At 53.9% G+C, this 24,545-nt stretch overlaps 2 protein-coding genes across 10 annotated transcripts in view; one reads left to right on the top strand and one right to left on the bottom strand.

The window, feature by feature from the left end:
- CD3H12orf43 (chromosome D3 C12orf43 homolog) overlaps nucleotides 1-24,545 on the top strand; it is a 37,429-nt gene that overhangs the window by 8,392 nt on the left and 4,492 nt on the right. For 2 of the 9 annotated variants that reach the window (XM_045458213.1, XM_045458214.1), the window contains exons 6-8: nucleotides 15,016-15,105; nucleotides 20,792-20,923; nucleotides 21,824-21,866. In XM_045458213.1, coding sequence (XP_045314169.1) covers nucleotides 15,016-15,105; nucleotides 20,792-20,923; nucleotides 21,824-21,866 — 265 coding nt within the window. Of the gene's footprint in view, nucleotides 1-121; nucleotides 1,487-15,015; nucleotides 15,106-20,791; nucleotides 21,867-22,384; nucleotides 22,466-24,545 lie in introns of those variants that run through there. The other 7 variants (XR_006707651.1, XM_045458215.1, XR_006707652.1 and 4 more) reach the window with 6 other exon arrangements.
- On the bottom strand, nucleotides 1,433-22,806 carry HNF1A (HNF1 homeobox A). Its single transcript, XM_045458208.1, has 10 exons — nucleotides 22,380-22,806; nucleotides 15,230-15,429; nucleotides 9,884-10,070; nucleotides 9,198-9,439; nucleotides 8,210-8,361; nucleotides 7,868-8,069; nucleotides 6,525-6,716; nucleotides 5,283-5,404; nucleotides 5,050-5,194; nucleotides 1,433-2,853 (listed from the first exon to the last, which is right to left on the bottom strand). Exons 1-10 carry the CDS (start codon nucleotides 22,706-22,708, stop codon nucleotides 2,726-2,728), a joined length of 1,899 nt encoding a protein of 632 aa, XP_045314164.1. The 5' UTR covers nucleotides 22,709-22,806; the 3' UTR covers nucleotides 1,433-2,725.

Here is a 24,545-nt window from a genome sequence, read left to right as displayed (position 1 = left end):
AGGCCGGCCTCATTCCCAAGCTGGAGCTTCCTAGCACTGCCCTCCCCCCCCCCCGCCCCCGCCGTGACCTCTTCCTGCTAGCTCTGGGGCCCTGTCCCCACTCTGTGCCCTCCCCTTGTAGCAGCGAGGACAGCGACGAGGAGTGGCAGCGGTGCCGGGAGGCGGCCGTGTCAGCCTCCGACATCCTCCAGGAATCTGCCATCCACGGCCCTGTCAAAGTGGAGAAAGAGGCAAAGAAGAAGAAAAAGAAGTTGAAAAAGAAAGCCAAGAAGGAGGCCGGTGCCGACTCGGTCACCCCGGCCGCCACCACCACCACAAGCGGGGCCCCCATAGGGAAGCAGGAAAAGCATTCACCCAGGCTCAATGGAGACCAGGCATCACTTGGGACCAAAAAGAAGAGAAGGAGGAAAAAAGCAAAGGCCGGCGAGGCTTCCCCATCCCCACCGATAAAGAGGGCAGTGGCCGTGCCTGCCAACTGATCGGAGCCCCACAGGCACGGGGCCCAACTATCCCGAGGACGAGGCATTTCCAAGCCCCTCCTCCCTCTTCAAGTTCAAGGACTTGGCTGGACAGAGGTCCAGACTCTGCCCATGATTGGGGCTCGCCCAAGGGTTGGGACAAAGACAGGGTTGTAGGGTGAGAAGCCTAATCAAGGCCTGCCAATCTGTGCTCCCGTTGGGAACTGGGGCAGACCTGTGATGCCAGAACATTCCATGGCCTCAGGAAAAAGGAGCCTTCCAGTTGCTCAAGACCGAAGGCCACTTGGTAAAGCTTCCATCTTCCCAGCACCGTCTGAGGAGAGTAAGTGACAGGAGAGTTTTTCCTTCCCCTCCACCTTCCCAACCTGGTGTGGGAGACAACCTTAACGAGAGAAGGGGCCCCTGAGATGATAAGGCCAAGAAAGAGTTTCGTACTTCTCCCTCCAGGTTGCACAGACTTGATAAAAAGAAGGAGAGAGGTTCCCCCCCCCCCCAGGCTGCCAGAATTTTCTTTCTCCACATTTGTGAATGTGCCACACATGATCGTGTCTCTGAGCCAACCAGATTGTTGAAAATAAATGACCCCAGACATAACAAAGTGATCTGGGTGCTCCTTCCCTGTCCGTGCCGAATCTTGATGAGACATGCTAAGTACACATCACGTAGGTGGGGTCCTGTCTACACCCCAAGCTGTGTTCCTGCACCCCAGCCTCAAGACTTCGAGGAGCACCACAGCACTTGTGGACCGGTTTTCAGACATCTGGAGCATTCTGCAGGGGAAGAGCAGAAGCTCAACGTTAAAGTGGAATTCTGGCTTTGTGGCCTTGACTCTGAGGTTTGGCAGAGCGAGAAAGACGTGAGAGTGTGACCCACCACCACCTCCCTCTGCCTGCCCAGCCCCATCTGGGCAACGTGTGGACAAGCAAGAAGTTTCCAGTATGCATTTCCACTACTCCGTTCCTCATTTCCTTTACTACAAGTTAAATAAATGTACAGGTGGGCTCTTGGCTGGCTGCAAGACTCGGGGGTGCTGGTTCTGCCCCAGCCCTTTCCTCCGTCCAGGGTGGGAGCAGCCTTCAAGGCCAAGTTATCTGCAGCAGCCCCTTCCTGGAGAGGAGGTCATAGAGCCCCGGGCTGATAGTGTTCCTCCTGGTGGCACTCAGGACCTCAGGCTCCTGGGTGTGGCTGTGACCACCTGGCCTCCACATCCCTCAGCCGGCCGAGCTCCCAAGCTTCCAGGCATCAGCCCCGTCCCCACGGGGAGCTCCTCTCCGCCGGTCCCGTCTCTCCCCTCACCCTCTGGGCACCTCAGCTCTGTCATCTGCTCAGGCCTTGCTGCCTTCTGACCCCAGCAGCTTGTCCCCCAGACCAGGGAGGGGCTGCAGGGCCCCACGGGCCAGAGGAGCTGTTACCAGAATCTCAACAGCAGCACCAGGCACAGAGTCACAAGGCTCCCGTGGGGCAAGACGGACTTCCTAGTCCCGAGGGGGGCTTTCCCACTGAGGCGAGACGCCGGGCTGGCGTGAGAAGGTGTGGTGCCCGGGGTGGGGGGGATGAATGGCCGAGAGAACCAGCCATCTTGGAGGCCAGGGGAGGGGTGGCTGAGGACGAGAGAAGCTGGAGAGCCCTGCATGCCTCGGCTGCTAGCCTGAGCCCTCCTGGGGCGTGGGCATCTGAGCCCCAGCCCGGGCACTGGGTAGCCACTCGGAGAATGCTTATGTGAGTGGGGAGCAGGGGTCAATAGCTGGAACTGGGGCAGGGCGGAGGGGCCTGGTCAGGGCACAGGTGACAGGACGGGGCCATGTTGATCTTGGGCCTCTCACTGAGCTCCGTGAGTCACAGCTACGCAGGCTTGTGTCCCCAGGAGTGCGGCTACAAGGGTTCCCTTGGGGGTTCCCAGGGGTCTCCACAGGCACAGGCTGGAGGTACCAAAGTCCAAAGGCTGTCCCCTTCTGTTCCAAGTGGCAAGATTCACCCTGAGCAGCAGGGACAGTCCCTCTCGTCCGCGTCTTGCTCTGCTTCCCAGCTCTCCACAGTCCCCTCTCGTGCACTGAAACAGCCCTCCTGAGGTCGGGGCGCCTTGAAACCCTCCTTTCCGTTGCTGACAGAGCAGGGTGGCAGTTTTCCAGGGAAGGCCGCTCTCTTGTGGCAGTGGAAGTTTCACAGGCTCACATGTCCCAGTCACCCCCCAAGTACGCCAGGCACGCTCCAGGCAGGGCCCAGCCCCTGGGGGGCGGTTGCCGTGGTTACTGGGAAGATGAAGCCATCTGTGTGGAAATGAAGGTCTCGATGACACTGTGGTTGGATGGCAGCAGGTGGCTGTGGCCGTCGTTGGAGTCGGAGCTCTGGTACAACACCAGGCTGCTGGAGGACACTGCAGGGGCAAGTGAGACAGCTGGCTGTCTGCCAAGCCCTTCCCAACCCCACCTCGCCCACCCATCCCTGGGGGCCCTTGGGACAGGCCACACAGGGCCTCGCCACCTCCTGAATTACAGCAGATAACCAGACCCCCAAAGCCACGCCTCTACCCTTGGGTCTTATTAACCCCCTCGGGGGGTGGCCACCTCAGGATGTTTTAGTAGGAACGTCGGAGGAGCCCTGGTGGGGCGGTGTGGTTACTTTCAGGCTTCGGCGTTGCTAGGCTGCGGCCCAGTCATGAAACCAAACACTGAAGTGTTGCAGTGGGGGTATTGAGTAGGCGCGGTTAACACCGCTGATCAGTTGACTTCAAGTAAAGGAGATTTCTCTGGCTGACACGGGTGGGTCTCATCTAATCAGTCAAAGGCCTTAAGAGCAAAAGCTGAGGCTTCCTCGAGAAGAAGGAATCCTACCTCAAGATTACAGGATCACATCCTGCCTTTGCTGCCAGACTGGTCGGCCCCACAGGCGTGTGAGCCAGTTCCTTGAATATATATCTATACCATTGACCCTTAAACAGTGCGAGGGTCAGGGGTGCTGACCCCTGCGTAGTCACAAATCTGCAGGTAAATTTTGACTCCCCCAAAACTTAGCTACTAATAGCCTACTGTTGACCAATAATATAAACAAGTCAATTGACACATATCTTGTATGTTAGAGGTTTTAGGCACTGTATTCTTACAAAAGGTAAACTAGAGGGAAAAAAGTATCACGAATGTCATAAGGAAGGGGAGCCTGGGTGGCTCAGTCGGTTAAGTATCCGACTCTTGATTTCAGCTCAGGTCACGATCTTGTGGTTCGTGAGTTCAAGCCCCGTGTCGGGCTCTGCGCACACAGCTGGGAACCTGCTTGGGATTCTCTCCCTCTTCTTCTCTCTTAACCCATCTCTCTCTCTCTTTCCCTCTCTCTCTCCCTCCTTCTCTCTCTCTCTCTCTCTCTCCCCCCGCCCCCCGTCCCTCTCTCAAAAATAAATAAATATTAAAAAAAAAACATCCTAAGGAAAAGAAAATACATTTACAGTCCTGTGCTGTGTCGGAAAAAATCCACGTGGGGGCGCCTGGGTAGCTCAATCGGTTAAGCTTCCGACTTTTGCTCAGGTCACGATCTCACAATGTGTGAGTTCAAGCCCCACATCGGGCTTTCTCCTGTCCGCGAGGAGCCTACTTTGGATCCTCTGTCCCCCAATCTCTGCCCCAATCCCACTCGTTCTCTCTCCCTCTCTCTCTCTCTCTCAAAATAAATAAATTTTTTAAAAAGTAAGTTAAAAAAACAATGAAATAAATCCACATGTAAGTGGACCCGTGCAGTTCAAACACCATGTTGTTCAGGGATCTACTGTATTCCTGTTGGTTCTGTGTCTTACGAGAACCGTGACTGATTCCAACAGCTAAGAGAATGGGCTTTGAGTTTGGACCTGGGTTCAAGTCCTGGCCCTGCCACCTAGTAGTAGCTGTCGGAGACAAGACCAAGTCCCTCACCTCCTTGGCATCTGCTTTCCCATTTGTAAAATGGGGATGATGACGCGTGCCCCGTGGGTAGAGCAGGGAGCCCTCAGTTCCTGTCGCTGCAGCCACCAGGGCTGGACGGAGAAACCTGAGGCTCACGGGATGAAGCGGCTGCCCACGTCCCGCACTTAGCGAGTGGCCACCCCCGGCCTCAGAGCCCAGCAGCCTGACTCCCCGGTGCCCGCCCTTCATCGACATCGTAGATTGCGGGCTCGGGGCACCGGGGGATGGAAATGAATGGGTCAAGTGCGATGTAGCTGACCTAGAGAGCCCACACGCTGTTGTTGCTGCGTGGGAACACGGGTCTCCAATTCTCCAGGAAAAGCCAGAAATCACGATTCCTTTGTGAAAGCTCATCTTTAAACGTGGGCAACGAACTCCATGCTAAACCCTGAGCCACCCAACACGCTTGCGAGCCACCTCTGGCCCAAAGCAAGGCCAGATCAGATCGCTCCTCACCGTCACCCTCCCCGTCTCTCGCAATTCATCTTTTCCCCGTCCAAGTCAGTGAGATATTCCTGTAAGACAGGCCCACTTCCCTGTGGTTTCACGCCCCTCTTGGCTCCCGTCGGGGGAGCACAGGGCACCCTCCCGTTTGCCGCACACACCTTCCTCCCCGCCTGTGGGAGCAGGGAAAGGCGGCTCACCGGTGGGGCTGGCGCTGAGCCGGTGGGTGGGCTGCAGGGGCTGGATGCCGGCGGGGTCCTGGCTGGGGATGTGGATGGTGGTGGTCTGAGATGCCGGCGTATGCAGCCCGGATTCACTGGAGGCCTCCGTGTCTGAGGCGAAGACCTGGGGGAACAGAGCGGCCTCCTGAGCCCCCCGTGGGTGCGCTGTGGGGTGGGGCCCGAGCGAGGGGCCAGGCAGGCCTGGGCCTTACCTGCTTGGTGGGCGTGAGGCTGGCCAGAGCACTCAGGTTGGTGGTGTCAGTGATGAGCATGGTCTGCGGAAGCAGGCCCGTGTGGGTGTACTGGGCCACCTCAGGCTTGTGGCTGTAGAGGGCTGGCCGGGAGGGAGGAGAGAGGGGGGTAAAGACCAGACACCCTGGGCCAGGCTGGGCCCCTCCCGAGAGGGCCTCAAAGCTGGGCGCTGTGGGGGAGGTGAGGCACGAGGCCTGGTAAGTGGCCCGATGGAGCAGTGGTTGGGGACTCAGGACAGATATCCCAAGCTGGGAGCTCCAGATAGAGGGGTTAGACCCTCTCCCCAACTACAGGACCCTGCTCAGGCTGGCTCCATGGGGGGAAGGCTGGGGGAGGACAGGAACCCACACCCACCGCCTGAGGACGACGGGTGTGACCGGCAGCGGGAGGCACAGGTGCTACTGTGCTAAGTACGGGCCACGGAGGGAAAGGCTGGCAGCTCCCGTTAGGGGGTTGAGCGGGACAGAGGGCCGTGTAGCTCCGCCTCCAGGACACCTCTCCAAAATGTCACCCAAAGTTTCACCTACAGCCCGGCCCCACAAGAACGCACACAGACACCAGCAGAAAAGCACATGAGCACACATTCTCACATCGACGCGGATGAAACCATACACGCACATAAATACGTGCACTGAACCAAATCCACACAGATACACAGGTGCACAGTCCCTCAGGCCCAGTTCCGAACTCCAAAAAGGTCTGAAAAACCCACAGATTTTCATAAGGTCGGCACTAGAGCGCTTTTGGTGGCAAACTCCCACCCGAGCCCGCTGTGAGGTTGTGCCCCGTCTTTATTAACCTCCTTCGTGGCCTTCTACCTCCTGCTGCAGACATCCCAGGGCTTTGATGACGAGACACTGCCCGAGCCCTGCTGGGAGTGTGATAAAACATACGGCGGATCCACCATATGTGAAGTCTGAGAAGTAGCGAATTCTGAAATACACGTGGCCCCGTGGGTTGCAGAGAAAGGACGTGTGGTGTCCTCTCACGTGGGTGTGCCCCTGCAAACACCCGTGAACGCCCACGTGCCTTCCCACTCACAGAAACACCACGCATATTTACACACTGAGTCATATTCTGGCCTGCAGACCACCTCATCACAGAAGCGCTCACACACACACACCACAACAGCTGCTAAGCCACCCTATACCTCCACCCGCCCACCCCGTGCTCGTGGACAGCGTGGGGCTAGGGGTACTCACCGTGGGGGCTCTGCAGCTGGGCCATGGTGGCCATGAAGGGACTCTGGGCCACGTGGCTCTGCATGGGGGGCATGAGTGGCTGCTGGTAGGAAGGGTGCAGTGGCTGGGAGAACTGGACTGGCTGCAGGGTGGTCAGGCTGCTGCCCATGCTGTTGATGACCGGCACGCTCTGTGCCTGAGTGGAGGCCAGGCCTGGAGCGGGAGGAACGGGAGTCAGCCAGGCTTCCTACCCCCTTCACTGCCTCCCCTGGCCCCGCACCGACCCCTGGGGGCACTGTCCCTCCCTCCCAGAGCCAAAGGGTTGGGGGAAGGGAAGAGGCGACCAGGAAACACCTTTGCCCTAGGAGCTGTCACTAACTTACTTGATCTAGGCAAGGCACTCCCCCTCTCTGAGCCTTTATTTTTTTTTTTTTAATTTTTTTTTCAACGTTTATTTATTTTTGGGACAGAGAGAGACAGAGCATGAACGGGGGAGGGGCAGAGAGAGAGGGAGACACAGAATCGGAAACAGGCTCCAGGCTCTGAGCCATCAGCCCAGAGCCCGACGCGGGGCTCGAACTCACGGACCGCGAGATCGTGACCTGGCTGAAGTCGGACGCTTAACCGACTGCACCACCCAGGCGCCCCATCTGAGCCTTTAATTCATTATAGGGGTAGGGGCTTTGTCCAACTAGGTTGGTTCCACAGCAGTGCAAAGGCCCTACAGCTTAACTCTGTTCCCCTCTCCCGGCAGCTGTCTCTCTGTCTTCTAGATTGAGCCCCTGCATCCTGGTTCCTACACATAAAGTCTTTCTGGGCTTAAAAAAAACAGGGGCGCCGGGTGGCTCAGTTGGTTAAGTGTCCGACTTCAGCTCAGGTCACGATCTCACGGTTCCTAAGTTTGAGCCCTACTTCAGGCTCTGTGCTGTCAGCACAGAGCCCGCTTTGGATCCTCTGTCTCCCTCTCTCTGCGCCTCCCTTGCTGTCTCTCTCTCTCTCTCTCTCTCTCTCTCTCTCAAAAATAAATAAGACATCTTAAAAAAAACACACGCAACCCAAAACCTACAAAACTTTGATCCCCCTTTCCCCGCTTACTTTTCCCATAGACATTTTGCCTTCCAAGACACTGTGTGACGTCTGCATTATGTTTGCTGTCTGCCTCCCCACTGGAGTCATTGAGATTTCAGTCTGTTTGGTTCACCTATGTATCACTGATGTAGCATAGTACCTGGCACAGCGCAGGCTCTGAATAAGTATGTGAATAATGAATGAGTCCCAGTGGCCCTTCCAGGTTCTGGATTCTGTGGCAGCCCCACGAACCCTCCCACCTGGGTGCTCCCCCCCCCCCATGCCCACCAACTTACCAATGACCAGGGTGGAGGCACCTGTGTTGGTGAAGGTGGGCCCCAGGGAGGCGGGCTCACCGGGCCCAATGGCCATGACCCCAGGAAGTGAGGCCATGATGAGATTCTGGGGCTGTTGGTTGAGGCCTGGAGATGTCTGCTCCAAGCTGTGCAGAGCTGTCAGGGTGCTGACAGGGGGGAGAGGGCCTCCGGTTGCTGAGACCTTGGAGGGGAAACCAAGCTGAGTGAGGGTGGAGCCCCACACTGTCTCCCTGGGGATGACTCCAGAATCTCCCGGCCAAGGGAGGATGGAAGATGGGGTTGGAAGGCGCTTCTCCCCCCGGGGGGTATGAGGACACTCACCAGCTTGGCTTCGGTGCTCAGCAGGCTGTGACTGGGCTCCAGGCCCGTGGGGGACACTTGGTGTAGGGGTGCAGACACCGTCACCAAGGGACCACCGCTGCTTGAGGGCACTTCTGCCCCCTCGCTGGTTGTCGGCTGTCCATAGCGCACGCCTGGAATGGGAGCAGCGTCCAGCCTCAGCACCTCACTTCCCTGCCCTCCTTGGCCCTCATCACCCCAAACCGCACTGGTGTGCTTAGGCCACTTGCCCCGTGTTTCTGTGTGCCAGCGGCAAACTTCACCTGAGCATCCTCCTGCCAGCTCCTGGGCTGGCTGCCTCCAACTCCTTGAAGGCAAGACCTGAGTTTTATTAGCTCCATGGCCCCCACTGCCTTGCACTACATGTGATAGGCAGTAGGTGTGCAGTGAAAGGCATTTGAATCAACATGAGCTGATGCTGATGAAATTGCAGTGAGCCAAGTTGAATAGAAGGAACTGGAATTAGTTCAATGAGATGGAATCCAGCTGAATTGAGCCTGAAATGCACTGAGCTAGATTGAGCGCGTGGAGTTGAACTGAATCGGATCAAAGAGAATTGGATTGAATTGAACTGAGCTGTACGAAATTAATTTCATTTCTTCCAATTATATTTAATTAGACGGAGTGTAATTTAAAGGAACTAAATTGGATCATATGGAGTTGAACAGAATTGAATTGAAGTGAATTGAATTGAACTGAAGTCAATTGATCTTGAATGAATGAACTGAATGGAAGTAACCCAAGTCAAGTTAGGCTGGAGTGGAGAATGGAGGGGCGTGGTCAGTGGGATGGACAGGAGAGGACTGGATAGAGACTGTAATGAGTGGAGTGGAGTGATAAGGATCCAAGCTGAAGTGCTGAGAGGTTTGGGTGGCTACCGCCACTGAGGTGGTGCTCCGCAGCTCCCCAGCCGACACTCGCGTCCCCTCTACCCTCTACATTTCAACCCCCCTGCCCACATATCACTCACCGTGGACTTTACTGGGGGAGAGGGCGGGCGGGGGCAGTCCCGGGGAGCTGTGGGCTGGCAGCGCAGGGCCCGGGCCTGGCCCCGGTGGCGGCCCGCTGTATGTGTCCATGGCCAGCTTGTGCCGAAAAGCTTCTTCCTTGCGCCGATTGGCAAACCAATTGTAGACGCGCACCTCCGTGACGAGGTTGGAGCCCAGCCCCTGTGCCTGCGATGGTGACACCCCCCTCTGGATGCACTCCGCCCTGCAGAAATGGCCACTCATGAGCCTCCAGGCCAGGCTCAGAGGAACCCTCTCCTGGGGCTGGAGGTGGCGAAGAGAGTTCTGAGCGGTAGGGTTCTACCTTAGGGTTTAAAACTGGCAGATCTGGGTTCCAATCCCAGTTCTGCTGTGTGGCCTTGAGCAAGTGTCTTAGCCTCTCTTAGTCTCTCCATTTATAAAGTGAGCAAAATAGCCATGAGGCTAGATGAGGGCGAATGAGATGAGCAGCCACGCAAGGGTTGCTCGGGTGGGTGGGGAGTGGGTGCTAGGAGTGGAGCTAGGTTGCAGACACCGCGCGGAAGCTGAGTGCCCCAGGGCCAGCAGGAGGAGCTCTCAAGGACTGGCGAGCCTCCCTCAGAACCCAGAGCCACCCAACCTTGCCCCAGCCCAGACCAAACCAGCCCCGCTAACCCACCAGCCCTTCTACCTATTGCACTCCTCCACCAGTGCCTCTCGCTCCTCCTTGCTGGGGTTCTTCTGCCTCTCGTAGGCCTGGAACAGGATCTGCTGGGAGGCTGGGCCCCACTTGAAACGGTTCCTCCGCCCCTTCTTGGTCGGCAACTCATCACCTGTGGGCTCTTCAATCAGCCCACCCTGCCCTGCGTGGGTGAACTCTGTAGGCACAGAGAGCCATCAGCAGGGCCCTGGTCACTCCCGCCTTCCCGCTTCTGACCACGCTCCCGGTTCTTTCTCCTTCCCAGGGCGCTGAGCCAAATGAGTTTACAGCTAGAACTTATAAATCATCTAACCCAGGGACGCCCGGGTGGCTCAGTCGCTTAAGCGTCCCGCTTCGAAGAGCTCAGGTCACGATCTCGCGGTTCATGGGTTCGAGCCCCACGTCGGGCTCTGTGCTGACAGCTCAGAGCCTGGGGCCTGCTTTGGATTCTGTGTCTCCTTCTCTGTCTGTCCCCCCTGCTCATGCTCTGTCTCTTTCAATCTCTCAAAAATAAATAAACATTAAAAAAAATTTGTTTAGGGGTGCCTGGGTGGCTCAGTCGGTTAGACGTCTAACTTCAGCTTAGGTCATGATCTCATGGTTTGTGGGTTAGAGCCCCGCGTCGGGCTCTGTGCTGACAAGCTCGGAGCCTGGAGCCTGCTTTGGATTCTGTGTCTCCCTCTTTCTCTGCCCCTCCCCCACTCGTGCTCTGTCTCTCTCTCTCTCAAAAATAAATAAACATTAGAAAAAAATGTTTTTAGAAATCATCTAATCCAGTGATGACAGTCACACAGCACACATACCACCACTGTCTTAACCTGTGTCCAAGGCAGACATTACTAATCAACCCCTGCACCCAAATGTCCATCCACTGATGAATGGATGAAGAACATGTGGTTTATACATACAATGGAATACTACTTGGCAATGAGAAAGAATGAAGTCCTGCCATTTGCAACAACATGGATGGAACTGGAGCATGTTATGCTAAGTGAAATAAGTCAGTCGGAGAAAGATACCATGTTTTCACTCACATGTGGAACTTGAGAAACTTGACAGAAGACCGTGGGGGAAGGGAAGGGGAAAAATAGTTTCAAACAAAGAGGCAGGGAGGCAACCTCATAAGGGACTCTTAAATACAGAGAAAAAAACTGAGGATTGATGGGGCAGGGAGAGAGGAGAAAATGGGTGAGGGCACTGAGGGGGCACTTGTTGGGATGAGCACTGGGTGTGGTATGTAAACAATCATGGGAGGCTACCTCCGAAACCAAGAGCACGCTGTATACACTGTATGTTAGCCAACTTGACAATAAAATACATAAAGAAAACCATAAAAATAAATCTTAAATTTGCTAAGAAAAAAATTAAAAAAAAAAAAAAAAAACCTGCACAGTTTTCTACTGAGCCAAGACATAAGCTCGCAATCTTTCCCATTACAGGGCTCCAGGTAAGCATTGGCATTTGTTCAGATCTAACACATTTGCTATCTCATTTTACAGATGAAGAAGCTGAGGCTCAGAGAGGCTAAATATCTTTCCAGGGATGCACAGTAGAACAGAAACTTGAACCACATTTCTTGAGTAGGTTCAGAGCTATTTCAAACTTTTCAGACCTGTAAAGCACACTTAAAATGCAAGTGTTGGCCAAGAGAGGAGAGACCCAGCCAGCCCTTGTCAGCTGGTTCTACATTAATAGAAACTGTTGGATTATCCCTGAGCAAGCCTCCAAGAGAATAGAACAGATAAATGCCAAGCCATTTTTATGAGAGGGGAGGCAGGAAGATCGAGTCGGGGATAGTGCAGGAGTGCCTTCATCATCTGAGTTTCAAGAGGCAGAAGCCAGCACCAGTGCTCTGGGGACAGGTGGGATTAGACCCACCCAGAAGCCACTAGAAGCCCGCTTGACTCAGATTCCAAGTGACTTCGTTGGCCATCTCTCCTGGCAGCGGGCTGGACCAAGATCTGGAGTACCAGACATGACTTGGCCCAGAAAACTAAGATATTTCAGCTTAAAAAAAAACTATTCTGTCGGGGCGCCTGGGTAGCTCAATCTGTTAAACATCTGATTTCAGTTCAGGTCATGATCTAGCGGTTCATGAGTTCGAGCTCCACGTTGGGCTCTGTGTTGACAGCTCAGAGCCTAGAGCCTGCTTCTGATTCTGTGTCTGCTCTCTCTGCCCCTCCCCTGCTCACGCTGTGTCTCTTTCTCAAAATAAATAAACATTAAAAACTATCCTGGCAAGTCCATCAAAAACAAGGAAAATCTGAGAAACTGTCACAAGCCAGAGCAACCCAAGGCGACATGGCAACTATATACAATGTCTCCACAACTGGATACAATCCTGGACCAGAAAAAGGACATTAACGTTAGGGAAAAACGGAAGAAATCTGAATAATGAAGTACGAACTTAATAATCCTGTGTCAGTGTTGGTTTGTTAATCATGACAAATGTCCCATACTAGGGGTGGCTGGGTGGCTTGGTCGGTTAAGCAGTTAAACGTCAACTCTTGATTGAGGCTCGGGTCATGATCTCATGGTTCGTGGTTTGGAGCCCCCCCCCCCCCCCCCCGCATCAGGCTCTGCGCTGACGGTGCTGAGCCTGCTGGAGATTCTCTCTTCCTCTCTCTCTCTCTCTCTCTCTCTCTGCCCCTCCCCAGCTTGTGTTCTCTATAAATAAATAAATAAATCTTTAAAAAAAATGTCCCATACTAGGGAAAGCTGGGTCTGGGGTAAACTGGGAGTCTCTCTACCATCTGCCCAGAAGTTCTGAAAATCAACACTTCTTCTAAAATTAAGAGTCTATTATGTGCTATTTCAGTTTTATCTGCTAAGGAGGCGTAAATTAAAGCCATGCTAATTTTCCAAAAGCACTTAGTGCCTTCAAAGTACGTCATCTACAGTCCCAGCCCCTTGAGACCCAAGAGTATGCTCCCGGCAGACACAGGTGGCGCAGACACTCACTGGCCCCTCGGGCATCAGGAGGTGTTGCTATTTCTGCACGAATAAGCAATCAGTGATCATCTTTGTAAGAAAATATTAATGCTTTCCCATAGTGGTTGCTCGGTAAATGTTAGTTCACTTAATGTCTTAATCAGCCTGTTGATAATGCCAATATCATAGTTTTTCGCAGCTTTTAAAAGTTGTTTTTTTAAGGGCACCTGGGTGGCCCAGTTGGTTAAGCATCTAACTCTCGATTTCAGCTCAGGTCATGATCTCACAGTTTGTGAATTCAAGCCCCGCATCGGGCTCTGTGCTGACAGCTCAGAGCCTGGAGCCTGCTTCGGATTCTGTGTCTCCCTCTCTCTCTGCCCCTCCCCCACTCACATTCTTTCTCTCTCTCTCTCTCTCTCTCTCATAAGTAAACATAGGGGCGCCTGGGTGGCTCAGTCAGTTGGGTGACCGACTTCACTCAGGTCATGATCTCACAAATTGTGAGTTCGAGCCCCATGTCAGGTTGTGTGCTGACAGCTCAGAGCCTGGAGCCTGCTTCTGCTTCTGTGTCTCCCTCTCTCTCTGCCCCTCCCCTGCTCACACTCTGTCTCTGTCTCTCAAAAAATGAATAAACATTAAAAATTTTTTTTAAATAAATAAACATTCTAAAAAATTTCCAGCTTGTATAAGTAAATAAACAAACAGCAAATCGATATGTGAAATTTAGGACTTTAACGTTTTAATAAACGTTTAGGAAGCATGGTGAGGAAAGTTTATTTTTTTAATTACCAAACATGCAGATTGTCGCTATGTCTTCATAAGAAACTATGGGAGTATCTATCAAAAATTTTCAAGTACCTACACTCTGACCTAGAATTTCACTTCTATAAATTATTCTACAGACACTCTCATGTGAGCACAAATAGATACAAAAAAGGATGTTCTTTGAAGCAATTGGTTCTAACAGCACATTGGAAAAACTCTAATAAAAGTCCTTTAGTAGGGAGCCAATTAAACAAATAACGGTACATCCAAATAACAGAAGAGCTAGCAGCAAAGCAGAGGAGGGGCATCTGGGTGGCTCAGTCAGCTAAGCATCTGACTCTTGATTTCAGCTCAGGTCATGATCTCACGGTGTGCGGGTTCGAGCCCCGCACTGGGTGCTGTGCTGACAGCACGGAGCCTGCTTGGGATTCTTTCTCTCACCCTCTCTGTCTCTGTCCCTCCCCCACCCATGTGCACTTAAAATTTTAAAATCTCGCTTAAAATTAAAAAACAAAAAAAAAGCAGAGGAAAATACATATATATTGCTAGTATATGCATTAAATATCTCTGGAGGTATACATAAAACTGGGGATGTCCTTTAGGAGAAGAACACCTAATTTTTATTGTAAACTCTATTTTCTCCTATTTTTTTAATTAAAAACATTTTTTAATGTTTATTTCTGAGAGAGAGACAGAGCATGAGTGGGGGGGGGGGGGCGAGAGAGGGAGACACAGAGTCCGAAGCAGGCTCCAAGCTCTGAGCTGTCAGCACAGAGCTGGACGCAGGGCTCGAACCCACAGACTGAGATCCATGACCGGTGCTGAAGTCGGCCTCTTAACCGACTGAGCCACCCAGGTGCCCCCTCCTATTTTTTTAAATTAAGTATGTATTGCCTTTTTAAAAAACTTGGATAAATCATAAAATAAACGTTGTTTTTTTTTTTTAATGTCTACACATAGGCTCAGTAGTGTGAAAGTGCACTTGGGATTTTGTGGGGTGTGAGGTCGGAGTAAGGAAACCCAGAATTCTCTGAAGAGAGCGTGGCCACATCTCCTGGAGTTTGCAATGGAGGATTCCCTGAGCCTACACCTTGCCTCTGAGCCTTTACTCAGGCTGCTCCTTTGGCCCAAACACCATTCCCTGCCGCCTCCATGGGCCAAAATTCCGTTCTGACTTTAAGACCTCGTCTGAAAGTTCTGCCTCTGGTGTGGTCCCTCCTGATGCCCCTGCCTCCCCGCTGACAATAGATTACTCTCTGGTCCTCTGCCAGTTCAACATTTTGAGATACTTCATGTAGTCCTACTCTGCCCTGGGCCTGGCACACGGTGAATGCTCCATAAACACTAGCCGTTACTGTTGTTTTTATCACATTATAATACATGTCTCGCTGTATCATGATGATCTTTTCTGCTTCCCATCTACACAGAACACTTAGAAGGCAAGGACTCCATTCACCCATCCGCGGATGCCCAGGACCAACCTACTCCCCTCCCCCAGAGTGCCTTGCGCGGAACAGGTACTAAGCGCCCGTTGACTCGCATGGACTTCCGCTCAGACGGCCTATCCCCGTCGTGCGGTGGAGGAGCTTCCGGCCCCCACCCCAGAGCTGCCAGGGAGGACGGGCTGCGGTCTTTACTTACGCTGGGCCACCTCTCGCTGCTTGCGGACGTACCAGGTGTACAGGGCCGCTCGCTTCTGGGTCTTCATGGGGGTGCCCTTGTTGAGGTGCTGGGACAGGTGCGACTGGTTGAGGCCGGTGGTGTCGACTACCTCCCTCTGTGGGATGTTGTGCTGCTGCAGGTAGGACTTGACCATCTTGGCCACGCGCCACGGGTCCTCCCTAGGAGGAGGGGCCAGGACAGAGCCTGCTCGGCATGGGGGTGCAGGCAGGGTCGGGGGTCCCGTCAGCCCTGAGAATGGGGGTTGGGGGTGAGAGGCGTGGAGCCTGGGACCTACACTTAGACTCAGGGACAGCAAGGGAGGGGCACTCGTGCCAGGACACAGGAACGCAGACACACGAACATGGGAACAGAGACTTATAGACACACACGTGTGGACACAGGCCTCAAACAGTGCCACCCAGACGCGGGCACAGTGAAAAGTTTAGAAACATGAATGCACAGACATATGGACTGACATGAAGACATGAACTGACTCCCACCAGAAGCTATACAAGTCACTTGGGGAAGATCCTCACCTTTGTGCCTCCTTTGAAGGCCCTCCCCCCCACCTCATCCTACCTCAAAATGTTGTTTGTGGCTGTGTCTTATCCACTGTGAGAGACCGTAAACACTTGGAGGGCAGGAACTCTCTGGTTCTCAGCACCCAGAATAGGCCTGCATGCCCATGGTGAATGCATGAATGAATGAATGGATGGGTGAGTGGGTGGATGGATGGGATGGTGGATGGGTGGATGAATGAATGGATGGGAGGGTAGGTGGATAGAGGGATGGAGAAATGGGTGAGTAAATGTGATGATGGGTGGATGGATGGTTGGATGAATGGATAGGAAGGGAGATGGATAGGTAGATAGGGGAATATGTAGATGGGTGGACAGGTAGATGGCTGGGTAGATGGGATGGTGGGTGGTGGATGGATGGATGGGTAGTTTGATGAATGGATGGGAGGATAGATGGATAAGTGAATAGGGGTGTGAGCAGATGGATGGATGGATGAGGGAGAACCTACTTGGCGGGGGGTGGTTCTGAAAACAAGGAGAGAAAAGCAATTCTCTCATTTTACAGGCAGGGTCACTGATGCTAAGAGTGCTGGCATAGCATCTTTTGGCCAAGGTCACAGGGACAGCCCAGCAGAGTCCCATCCCATATGAAGGGGTTCAGTTCTAAGTCAACCTATCAGGTACAAATCACATAGGATCAAAACACCCCCTGAAAATCTGTACTAACCCCTAGGCTGTGGCCTGGCCAGTTTCCCAGAGCACAGGGGCAGACAGGTCCAGGTGAAAAGGTTGTCAGCTGGTATACAGCTGTGTGTGTGTGTGTGTGTGTGTGTGTGTGTGTGTGCACCTGAATCCCACTCTGTGGGCTGAGACTCTCTCACTGGAGAGACAGCCATCCACGATTCTTGTTCTTATCTCCTGCTCACTGTGGAGAATGGGGGGCTCTGAGTGCCTGTACTACACAAATGCTCTCTCTCCCTCTCCTGTTCTGTCTCAGCCCTCCTCTCTTTGCCCCGTCCTCCCCTGAGCTTGTAGGACAAGTATGTCTGATGAAAAGAGCTCCACACAACAGTGCTGACACAGGAGAGCAACGGCGGGGGGCGGGGTTTGAACCCAGCTCTGTGTGGCTCCAAAGCCTGAGGCTCTCGCCTCCTCAGCTGAGCCGTTCGCTTCTAGAATTTGAGCCTCCCGGTATTCGCACGTGTGACAAATAGCAGGTGTGGGAGGCAGTTCATCGCCATGTTTGGCACAGCAAAATATGGGAAACCACCTAAGTGCCAGCGAAAGGGTACCAATCGCGGTACCTCCAGCAGATGCGGCCGTAAAAACCCAGTGAGAAAGCTCTCCCTGCGCCCTGATGGAACAGAGCCCCTCTGGTAGGTCTGCTGTGCGATTTGTGTAAAATGTGAAATGGCCTGACAGATTTCCACATATTTGCTTGTGTTTGCATGAAATACCGGAAGAACACAGAAGACACTTTTGACACCAGTGGTCTTGAGATAGAAATGGAGTGCCGGGGCCAGGGGGAGAGGACGGTGTCCTCTGTTGCTTTTCTGCACTTTTAAAATAATGTAATATATCGTTGTACCATGTGCTATTCGTGCATGTATAACACTTAAAACTAAATTGTAAAAGAACAAAAAGCAAATAAACCCCCCAGCACTTTGAGGCCCACCTCATACTGCCTTCTCCCCTTCCCTCCTTCCCTCCTCCCCAAAGAACCAGCCTGGCCTTGCCCCCTTGATGATGCCCTTCTCAGGTGTGATAGGCACAGAGCCTTTCAGCAGCTTGGGTCCCGTGACTTTCTCCTTTTTATCAGCAGTTCCCATACGCGTAGGGAGGGAAGGGAGGCAGGGGCCACTCAATTTAAGTTGGCCGGCAGTCGGTACGGCAAAGTCCCAGGTGTAGAAGAATGACCGACGTGAGAATTCGTGTTTCTTACTTGCCGTGAACCAGGCACTGCGCTAAAGGCTGGTCATTTACATTTTACCATGTAACCCTGGGAACCAGGTGCTACTTATGTGCCCATTTCACAGATGGGAAAACAGAACCTCAGAAAGGGAGTGCTTGTGCAAAGCGACCTAGCTGGGACTCCAGAATATTTCTCTTTTTTCCAGACACCTCCCCCCACCCCAACCAGAGCTCTCCTGGAGCTTTTCCTCCTCCCTGCATTTAGGATCCTCCTTGTCAACCCCTCCCCTGCTCCCTGGATGCCAGTCAGAGCCAGGAGGGAAACGAGGTACAAAGTCCGGTGTTGTGCTTCGAGGCAAACATGTTTATCTGATTCTGGAGCCAGGCTGCCTGTTGGCCTCCCTCCTCCCCCCCCACCCGCTGTAGGCATCACCCTCCTGAGCAACCCTCCCTCCCTCCCTTCTCTCTTCTCAGGAGAGAATGAGCTAAGTCTTTCTCTCAGGGGGGGCCTCCCTGGCTCACACTAAAGATTTACTATCTGTCACTGTCCATTTGATTCACCGTGTCTCTCTCTGTATCTGTCTTAGCTTCTCTCTGCCTCTCTCTCTCTCTCTCTCTCTCTCTCTCTGTCTCTCCTGTCTGTGTCTCTGTTGTTTGCTCTGTCTCTTGCTCACATCAGTCTCAGAGGACCCGACCCTTTTCAGGGCAGTTCTCCCAACCCAGCACGAAGAGGCCACCTCTCCAGATATCTCCTGATCTTATTCTAATGGGTTTAAGGGTCAAGCCAACCCGGGTTCACATCCCACCACGGCGCCCTAGCACGATGTGCGCGTGCCCCACGCCTCATCTGTACCGTGGCAGGAAGCCCACGTCTGCCTCCCAGTGCCCTTGGGACAAATGAGTGAGTTTCAAACAGGAGCGAACCGCGTAGAGCGGCGCCTGGCCCGTGATGCTCAGGAAGTACAATTTGTCACCATCATCATCATCATCATCATCGTCGTCATCATGATGATGTGGCCCTGGGACCCCCAGCCCCAGAGCAGAGGGCAGAGGACCCAGGAGAGGTGAAGATCTGCGCACGTCTCCTCCTCCCACCTGCTACACATTATGGCCTCAATCAGAGGTTCAAGACTTTGGGCTTTTGGCTCGCTGGCCCCGGGGGTTTCAGAGGGTCCAAGGCCGTGGAGCTTGGAGACCAGCTGGAAGGGGAGCTGAGTTCTCAGTGCATGTGGCTGGTGGAGGGGGGAGGGTTCCCATCTCAGGTTGAATCTCAACTCTGTCACTCGCTCTCCAGGTGGCCTTAGGAAATGGCTTAACCTCAGTGTGCCTCAATTTCCCCAGCTGTGATACTGGGTTAATAGTATTTCATAGGTTGCCAGGAGGAGAAAATGAGTTCCACGATTTGTAAGCCACCGTGACCTCTAGAGCCCTGCGTGGAAGTGAGTGGATGGGAGGTTGAGAGCAAGAACTCGGGAGGATAAAAAGGAAATAAGCTTATCAAGGAAGGGCATACAGCCTCAAGGGTGCTGTGCAGAGCACAGGGGTTAGGAGGACCTGGGGTCCCAGTCCCAGCCTTAGTACTTTGTAAATTACCTTGGGCAAGTCGTTTTGCCACTCCGAGCCTTAAGTTTGCTCATCTGTAAAATGGGACTATTACTCATAGTAACCGTTTACTGCCCCGTGGGTAAGTGTTATTGTCATCTCTGCCTTGCAGACGTACTAGGGCTCAGAGGCATGAAATCACCTGCCCAGGTTAGGGTGGGGTTGATTTGGGATTTGAACCCACGCAGGTTGGCCTCAGTCAGAGATGTCAGACTGTCCCACCCTAACCGCTGTCTTCCTGGGTCTCAATGCCCTGGTGCTGCCTGATGGAGAGGATCAGAGACCCTCAGGTTGTGGTTTGAGCTGCTCAGGAACAGGGAGGACCCGGGAGGAGACCCGGGAAGGAGCCCTGGGTACAGGTTCCTCCCTTGACCTTAACAGATGTCCCCAGGGCTGCAGGGAACCCTAGCCACCCATTCATTCTTGCTCTGTGTTAGCCACTGGGCTAGATATCAGGGTGGTAAACCAGGCCACACAGAAGCTTTGAAAAGTTTCTATTTTCATGACAGGAGATAGAGAACACACAAAAATAGATCATCATAAATAAAGTTAAGGGACAAAGGCTAGTAACAGAAGGTGGTGGAAGACAGCATGATTGTAGTGGGTCCTGCCTTTAGATAGGGAGTCAAGGAGGGCCTCCCTGAGGAGGTGACATTTGAACAAAAGGAGAAGAGGGAATCGGTCATGGGAAGATCTAGAAAGAAGTGTCCGCAGAAGGAAGTGTACATGCAAAGGCCCTGAGGTAGGAATCAGCGCATTCAACATAACTGGAGGAAAGGGAGGGAGGGAGAGAAGGTTCCCTCAAGAAGAGGTCAGGGAACCAGGACAGAGAATTTGAATTTTATTCATTGGCCAGCTAGGGAAACTGAGGCAGGAGAAGAGACTTGCCCAAGGTCACGCGGTGAACTAAGGGTGGAGGTCTGAGGGAAGAGCTCAGGTTCCCGATCACCACTTGCTCACCTAGGACCCACCCTGCCTGTTTCCACACACTGTCTTCTCCAAAGACATGGCTTCCCCTGGAAACCTGGCCTGTGCCCCATCCCTTCCAGCCTTAACCTCCCCCACCCCCACTGTCCAGGCCTTCCTCACGGGTGCCCACCCCACTCCCTCCTGTGCCCTGAGGGTAGAGGCCCCACTTTTTCCCCTCGGGGCGTTTTCAGATCCCTTTTGTTACCTGAACAATAAGTAACCCAGGTAGTTAGTTATAAACTCCGCAGGAACAAGGAGCTGGTTGATAATTTATAGCAACATCTCAAATTTAAATGGAAAGTAAATAGCATGCTGTTAGCATTAAAGAAAACCCAATCGGGGCAGGCGGGGAAGCACTCCAGCCTCCTCTCAGCTTGGGGCATCTCGCTCTCTCCCCAGCCCCTTCTCCCAGCTGGGTGTGAGCCCCTCTGCCCTCCTGGCTCCTCCGCTATCCTGTGCTTCTCCAGGCCTCTGCATCTCACCACCCCCCCCTCCCCCATGCCCTCTGTCTTCCTCAGTGGCTCTTCTCTCTCTCTCGCAGCTTCCAGGATCTCTGCTGGTCCCCAGGGAGCACTTTGACCTCTGCTCCCCCCTCAAGTGCTGTGGATCGAGCCTCCCCCCCACCCACCATTCCACTAAAGGGGCTGCTGATCAACAGGCCCCACCCAGCCAGGTAAGAAAGGCCCTTGGCACCTCCTGTCCCCACTCCCACCCCAAAGCCCCCAGTCCCATCTGGGGCCCTGAGCAGGTCTGGCCCAGCCCCACCCTGTCCCGGTGGCCCTCGCCCTGGGTCTGGCAATGCCTGACTCTTTGCCCCTCCCCTGCAGCTCAGCAGGGCCCTTTGCCCTCTTCTCCCTGCCAAGTCAGGGGGCCCAAGCTGCTCCCTGCCCCCTGCCCAGGCCCTCACAAGGCCAGGCAGACCCTGAGGGCTCCCCCACCCCAAGCTGGGATCAGGACCTTGGACAGAAAAAGAGATGGTCCCCTAGAGAGCGTCTCTGGGACTCTCCCTCTGGCTGCCTCGTCCTGGCAATTGAAAGCACCAAAGAGAGTGGCTGTGGAGTCTCAGCTGGGTGGCCTTAGTCAAGCTACCTTCCCTCTCTGGGCCTCGGTTTCCTCAGCTGTGAAGCAGAGTTCTGCCTAGCTTCCTTCCAGGGTTCGTCTCAACATTATCTGAACATCTGCGTGTAAAACTGCAGTACAGTGCCTGGCTGTTAGGATTAGAGCTTAGGAGCCTTTGGGGAGGCAGTCCCTGTAGCCCCTGGGCCCCCTCCCCCCACCCCTGCTTGGTGGGAGGTTGGTTGGCCCAGGTCTCCCCAGGCCATCTTTACAAGTTAATGATCACAGGCCTTATCAGAGCCTTTTACCGTTTATAAATTTATAAAACAAAAGAGAAATAATAAAGCTCGTGGGTAATTAGTAACCAGGTCAGCACTGCTGAGGAGAGGGGAGGCATCGGGCTCAGACCCACCCAGTTCTCTGGGAGATGGGGAGCCGGCCAGTGGATGGGGGTACACAGGGAGGCCTCTAATGGTGCCTGCTGGTGAGTTGTGGGGGCCTAACTAACACTGTGCAGGAAAGGGGAACCAGGTCCTGCTCCGAGGTTCCATCGCACTCAGGTAAGACCTGGGCTTTCCTGGCTTAATGCTTGAGTCCCTGGGTGGCTAAGGGAGCCCCTAACCTCGGCACCCCCTCTCGCTAACCATGCTTCCTGAGCCTGGAGCCTGCGATCTGAGTGCGTAGCAGGAAGTTAGGGTTTGGGAAGTAGAAATGGCCCTGGTGGCTAAAAATTCCCACCACCCTCTGGTTCTCCAGGCACTTGAATTATGAGCTTTCCTGCTTTCCACCCCCCACCCCCACCCCGGCTCAGAGCTCCCCTGGAGCATGCCCTTCCTTCTCAAGCACTGGGTGGAAAGCCCTGGCCCACGGGAACTGGGGACCTTGCCGAGGGCCAGCTCAGGGGCTGGGAGGCTCCAGCCTCTGAGCGAGGACGCCCTGAGCTCTCGGGGGCCCTGTCCCCCTTCCTCACAGCCAGGCTAAGAGCCATAGCTCCCAGACGAAGGGCTAGTTGAGAGCCGAGGGTGGGCCTCCCTGGGCTCTTTGAACGCCGGGGACGGGCAAGGGGTCCTTACTGCAGCAGGGTCTCCACCACGGCCTTCTGGTGGGCCGCCTCCTCGGGGCTGAGGTTCTCCAGCTCTTTGAGGATGGGCGGCGTGAAGTCTTCCCCATCGTCGTCCGTCTCGTCCTCGGAGCCCCTTGCCTCCCCCAGCCCATTGGGCAGCTCGGCCAGCTCCGCCCGACCGCCACCGCCGCGGGACTCCCCCTTGTCCGGGGGGCCATCTCCGGCCAGCAGGTAGGGCCCCGGCTCCCCCAAGGCCTGGATCAGCGCCTCTTTGCTCAGGCCTGACTCGAGCAGGGCCGTCAGAAGCTCCGTCTGCAGCTGGCTCAGTTTAGACACCATGGCTCCACCACCACCACCGGGCCACGCGGCCTGGGGCCACCACACCGGCCGCCTCCCCCACCGAGTGGGCTGTCTACTGGCTGGCCGATCGGCAGGCAGTCACGAACCAGGCTCTTTGCGCCTACTGTCCCCCCAAACCCCACTAACCAAGCCCTGTGGGCACCCCCAACCCCCAACTCTGGCCCCAGCGGCCAGTGAATCAGGGCCCCTGCCCGCTCTGTTTACATTGGAGCTGGGGAAATTCTCCAAGGTTCATATTTATCCGTGTGCTTAGCGAAGGGACTGAACTTTGGACTTCAGCCCTGCAAAGTGCAGGCCTCACGGCAGCGCAGAGGGACGGGGGAGCCGAGGCCTTCAACGGGAATGGGCAGCGGGGAGGGTGGGGGAGGCCGTGGCAGGGGGCAGGGCAGCTGGGACGGAAGGGGCTGGGGGCCACCGAGGCCTTCTGGCGAACAGCTTCGGTCCCGCCCCGAGGACTTTGTAGGGGGTTCAGGCCGAGGCAAGAGAGGGGAAAATAGCGGGTTTCCCTTGGGAACTGAAGCAGCAAGGGGTTCTAGGCAGGCGGGTCGGCTCTCCTGAAGGTCAAGGCTAGGTCACATCCATTTTGAGACCCACCCGTGCAGGCCCAACACCAGGCCCCCCTGTGTATATTGCCTCATTGTATCCCCCTAATCGTTGTCAATAGGTACAGGGATCATCCCCATTTTACAGACGAGGAAACCAAGGCACCGAGAGGTTAAACAACTTGCCCAAAGTCACACAGCTAGCAAGGGACAGGACTTGCAAGGTGGGAGCAAGGGGAGGCCAGTCAGGCACTTGACTCAAGTATACATTTTAAGGGGGCATCAAAAACTCCAGTAATCATATGCAAAAATATTCAGTGTACCAAAGTACACAAAAATATGCAATGTATTAAAAATAAAAAGTAATGCAGGCCCCCAAAGGATTCAAAACGTGTCCACACAAAAACTTGCCTGTGAATGTTCATAGTTCATGGTTCACAATAACCAAAAAGGGGAAGAAACAGAAACATCGATTGATGGACAAATGGACAGGTAAAATGTGGTGTATCCATGCAATGGTGTATTATTCGGCCATCAAAAGGAGTGAGTGACATTCTGAGACTTGAAGGTGTTACGCTACATGAAGAAAGCCGGTCACAAGAGGTTGCATAGGATTCCACTGATAGGAAACATCCAGAACAGGCAAATCCATGCCTTCGGAAAGTAGATTAGTGGTTGCCAGGGGTTGGGGATGGGGGACTGGGCGGGGGGGGAGAGTGACTGCTTAATGGGTGCCGGGGTGTCTTGGGGTATGATGAAAATGTTCTAAAATTGATTAGGCAGTGTCACACAACTGTGAAAATACTAAAAACCACGGAATGGAGCACTTTATTTTTTAAGTGTTTCAAATTTATTCATTTAAGTAATCTCTACACCCAACGCGGGGCTCGAGCTCACAACTCTGAGATCAAGAGTCACTCGCTCTACCAAGTGAGCCAGCCAGGTGCCCCTGAATTGAGCCCTGGTTTGTTTGGTTTTTTTTACGTTTATGTATTTATTTTGAGAGAGAGAGAAAGAGAGAGCGCAGGAGAGGGGCAGAGAGAGGGAGAGAGGGAATTCCAAGCAGGCTCCGCACTGTCAGTGCCGAGCCCAACGCAGGGCCCGAACCCACAAACTGTGAGGTCACGACTTGAGAGTCGGTTGCTTAACTGACTGAGCCACCCAGGCACCCCCTGAACTGAGCACTTTAAAAGCATGAATTTGTGATACAAGAGTCAATAAGGTATGTTTTTTTAATTCAGGCAAAAGTATCTGTGATGAGCAAACTATCATAT

Source organism: Leopardus geoffroyi, chromosome D3 (genome assembly GCF_018350155.1).
Source record: "Leopardus geoffroyi isolate Oge1 chromosome D3, O.geoffroyi_Oge1_pat1.0, whole genome shotgun sequence".
Classification (NCBI taxonomy): domain Eukaryota; kingdom Metazoa; phylum Chordata; class Mammalia; order Carnivora; family Felidae; genus Leopardus; species Leopardus geoffroyi.
Note: the sequence above shows the minus strand (reverse complement) of the source record. Positions and strands in the feature narration are given on the sequence as shown.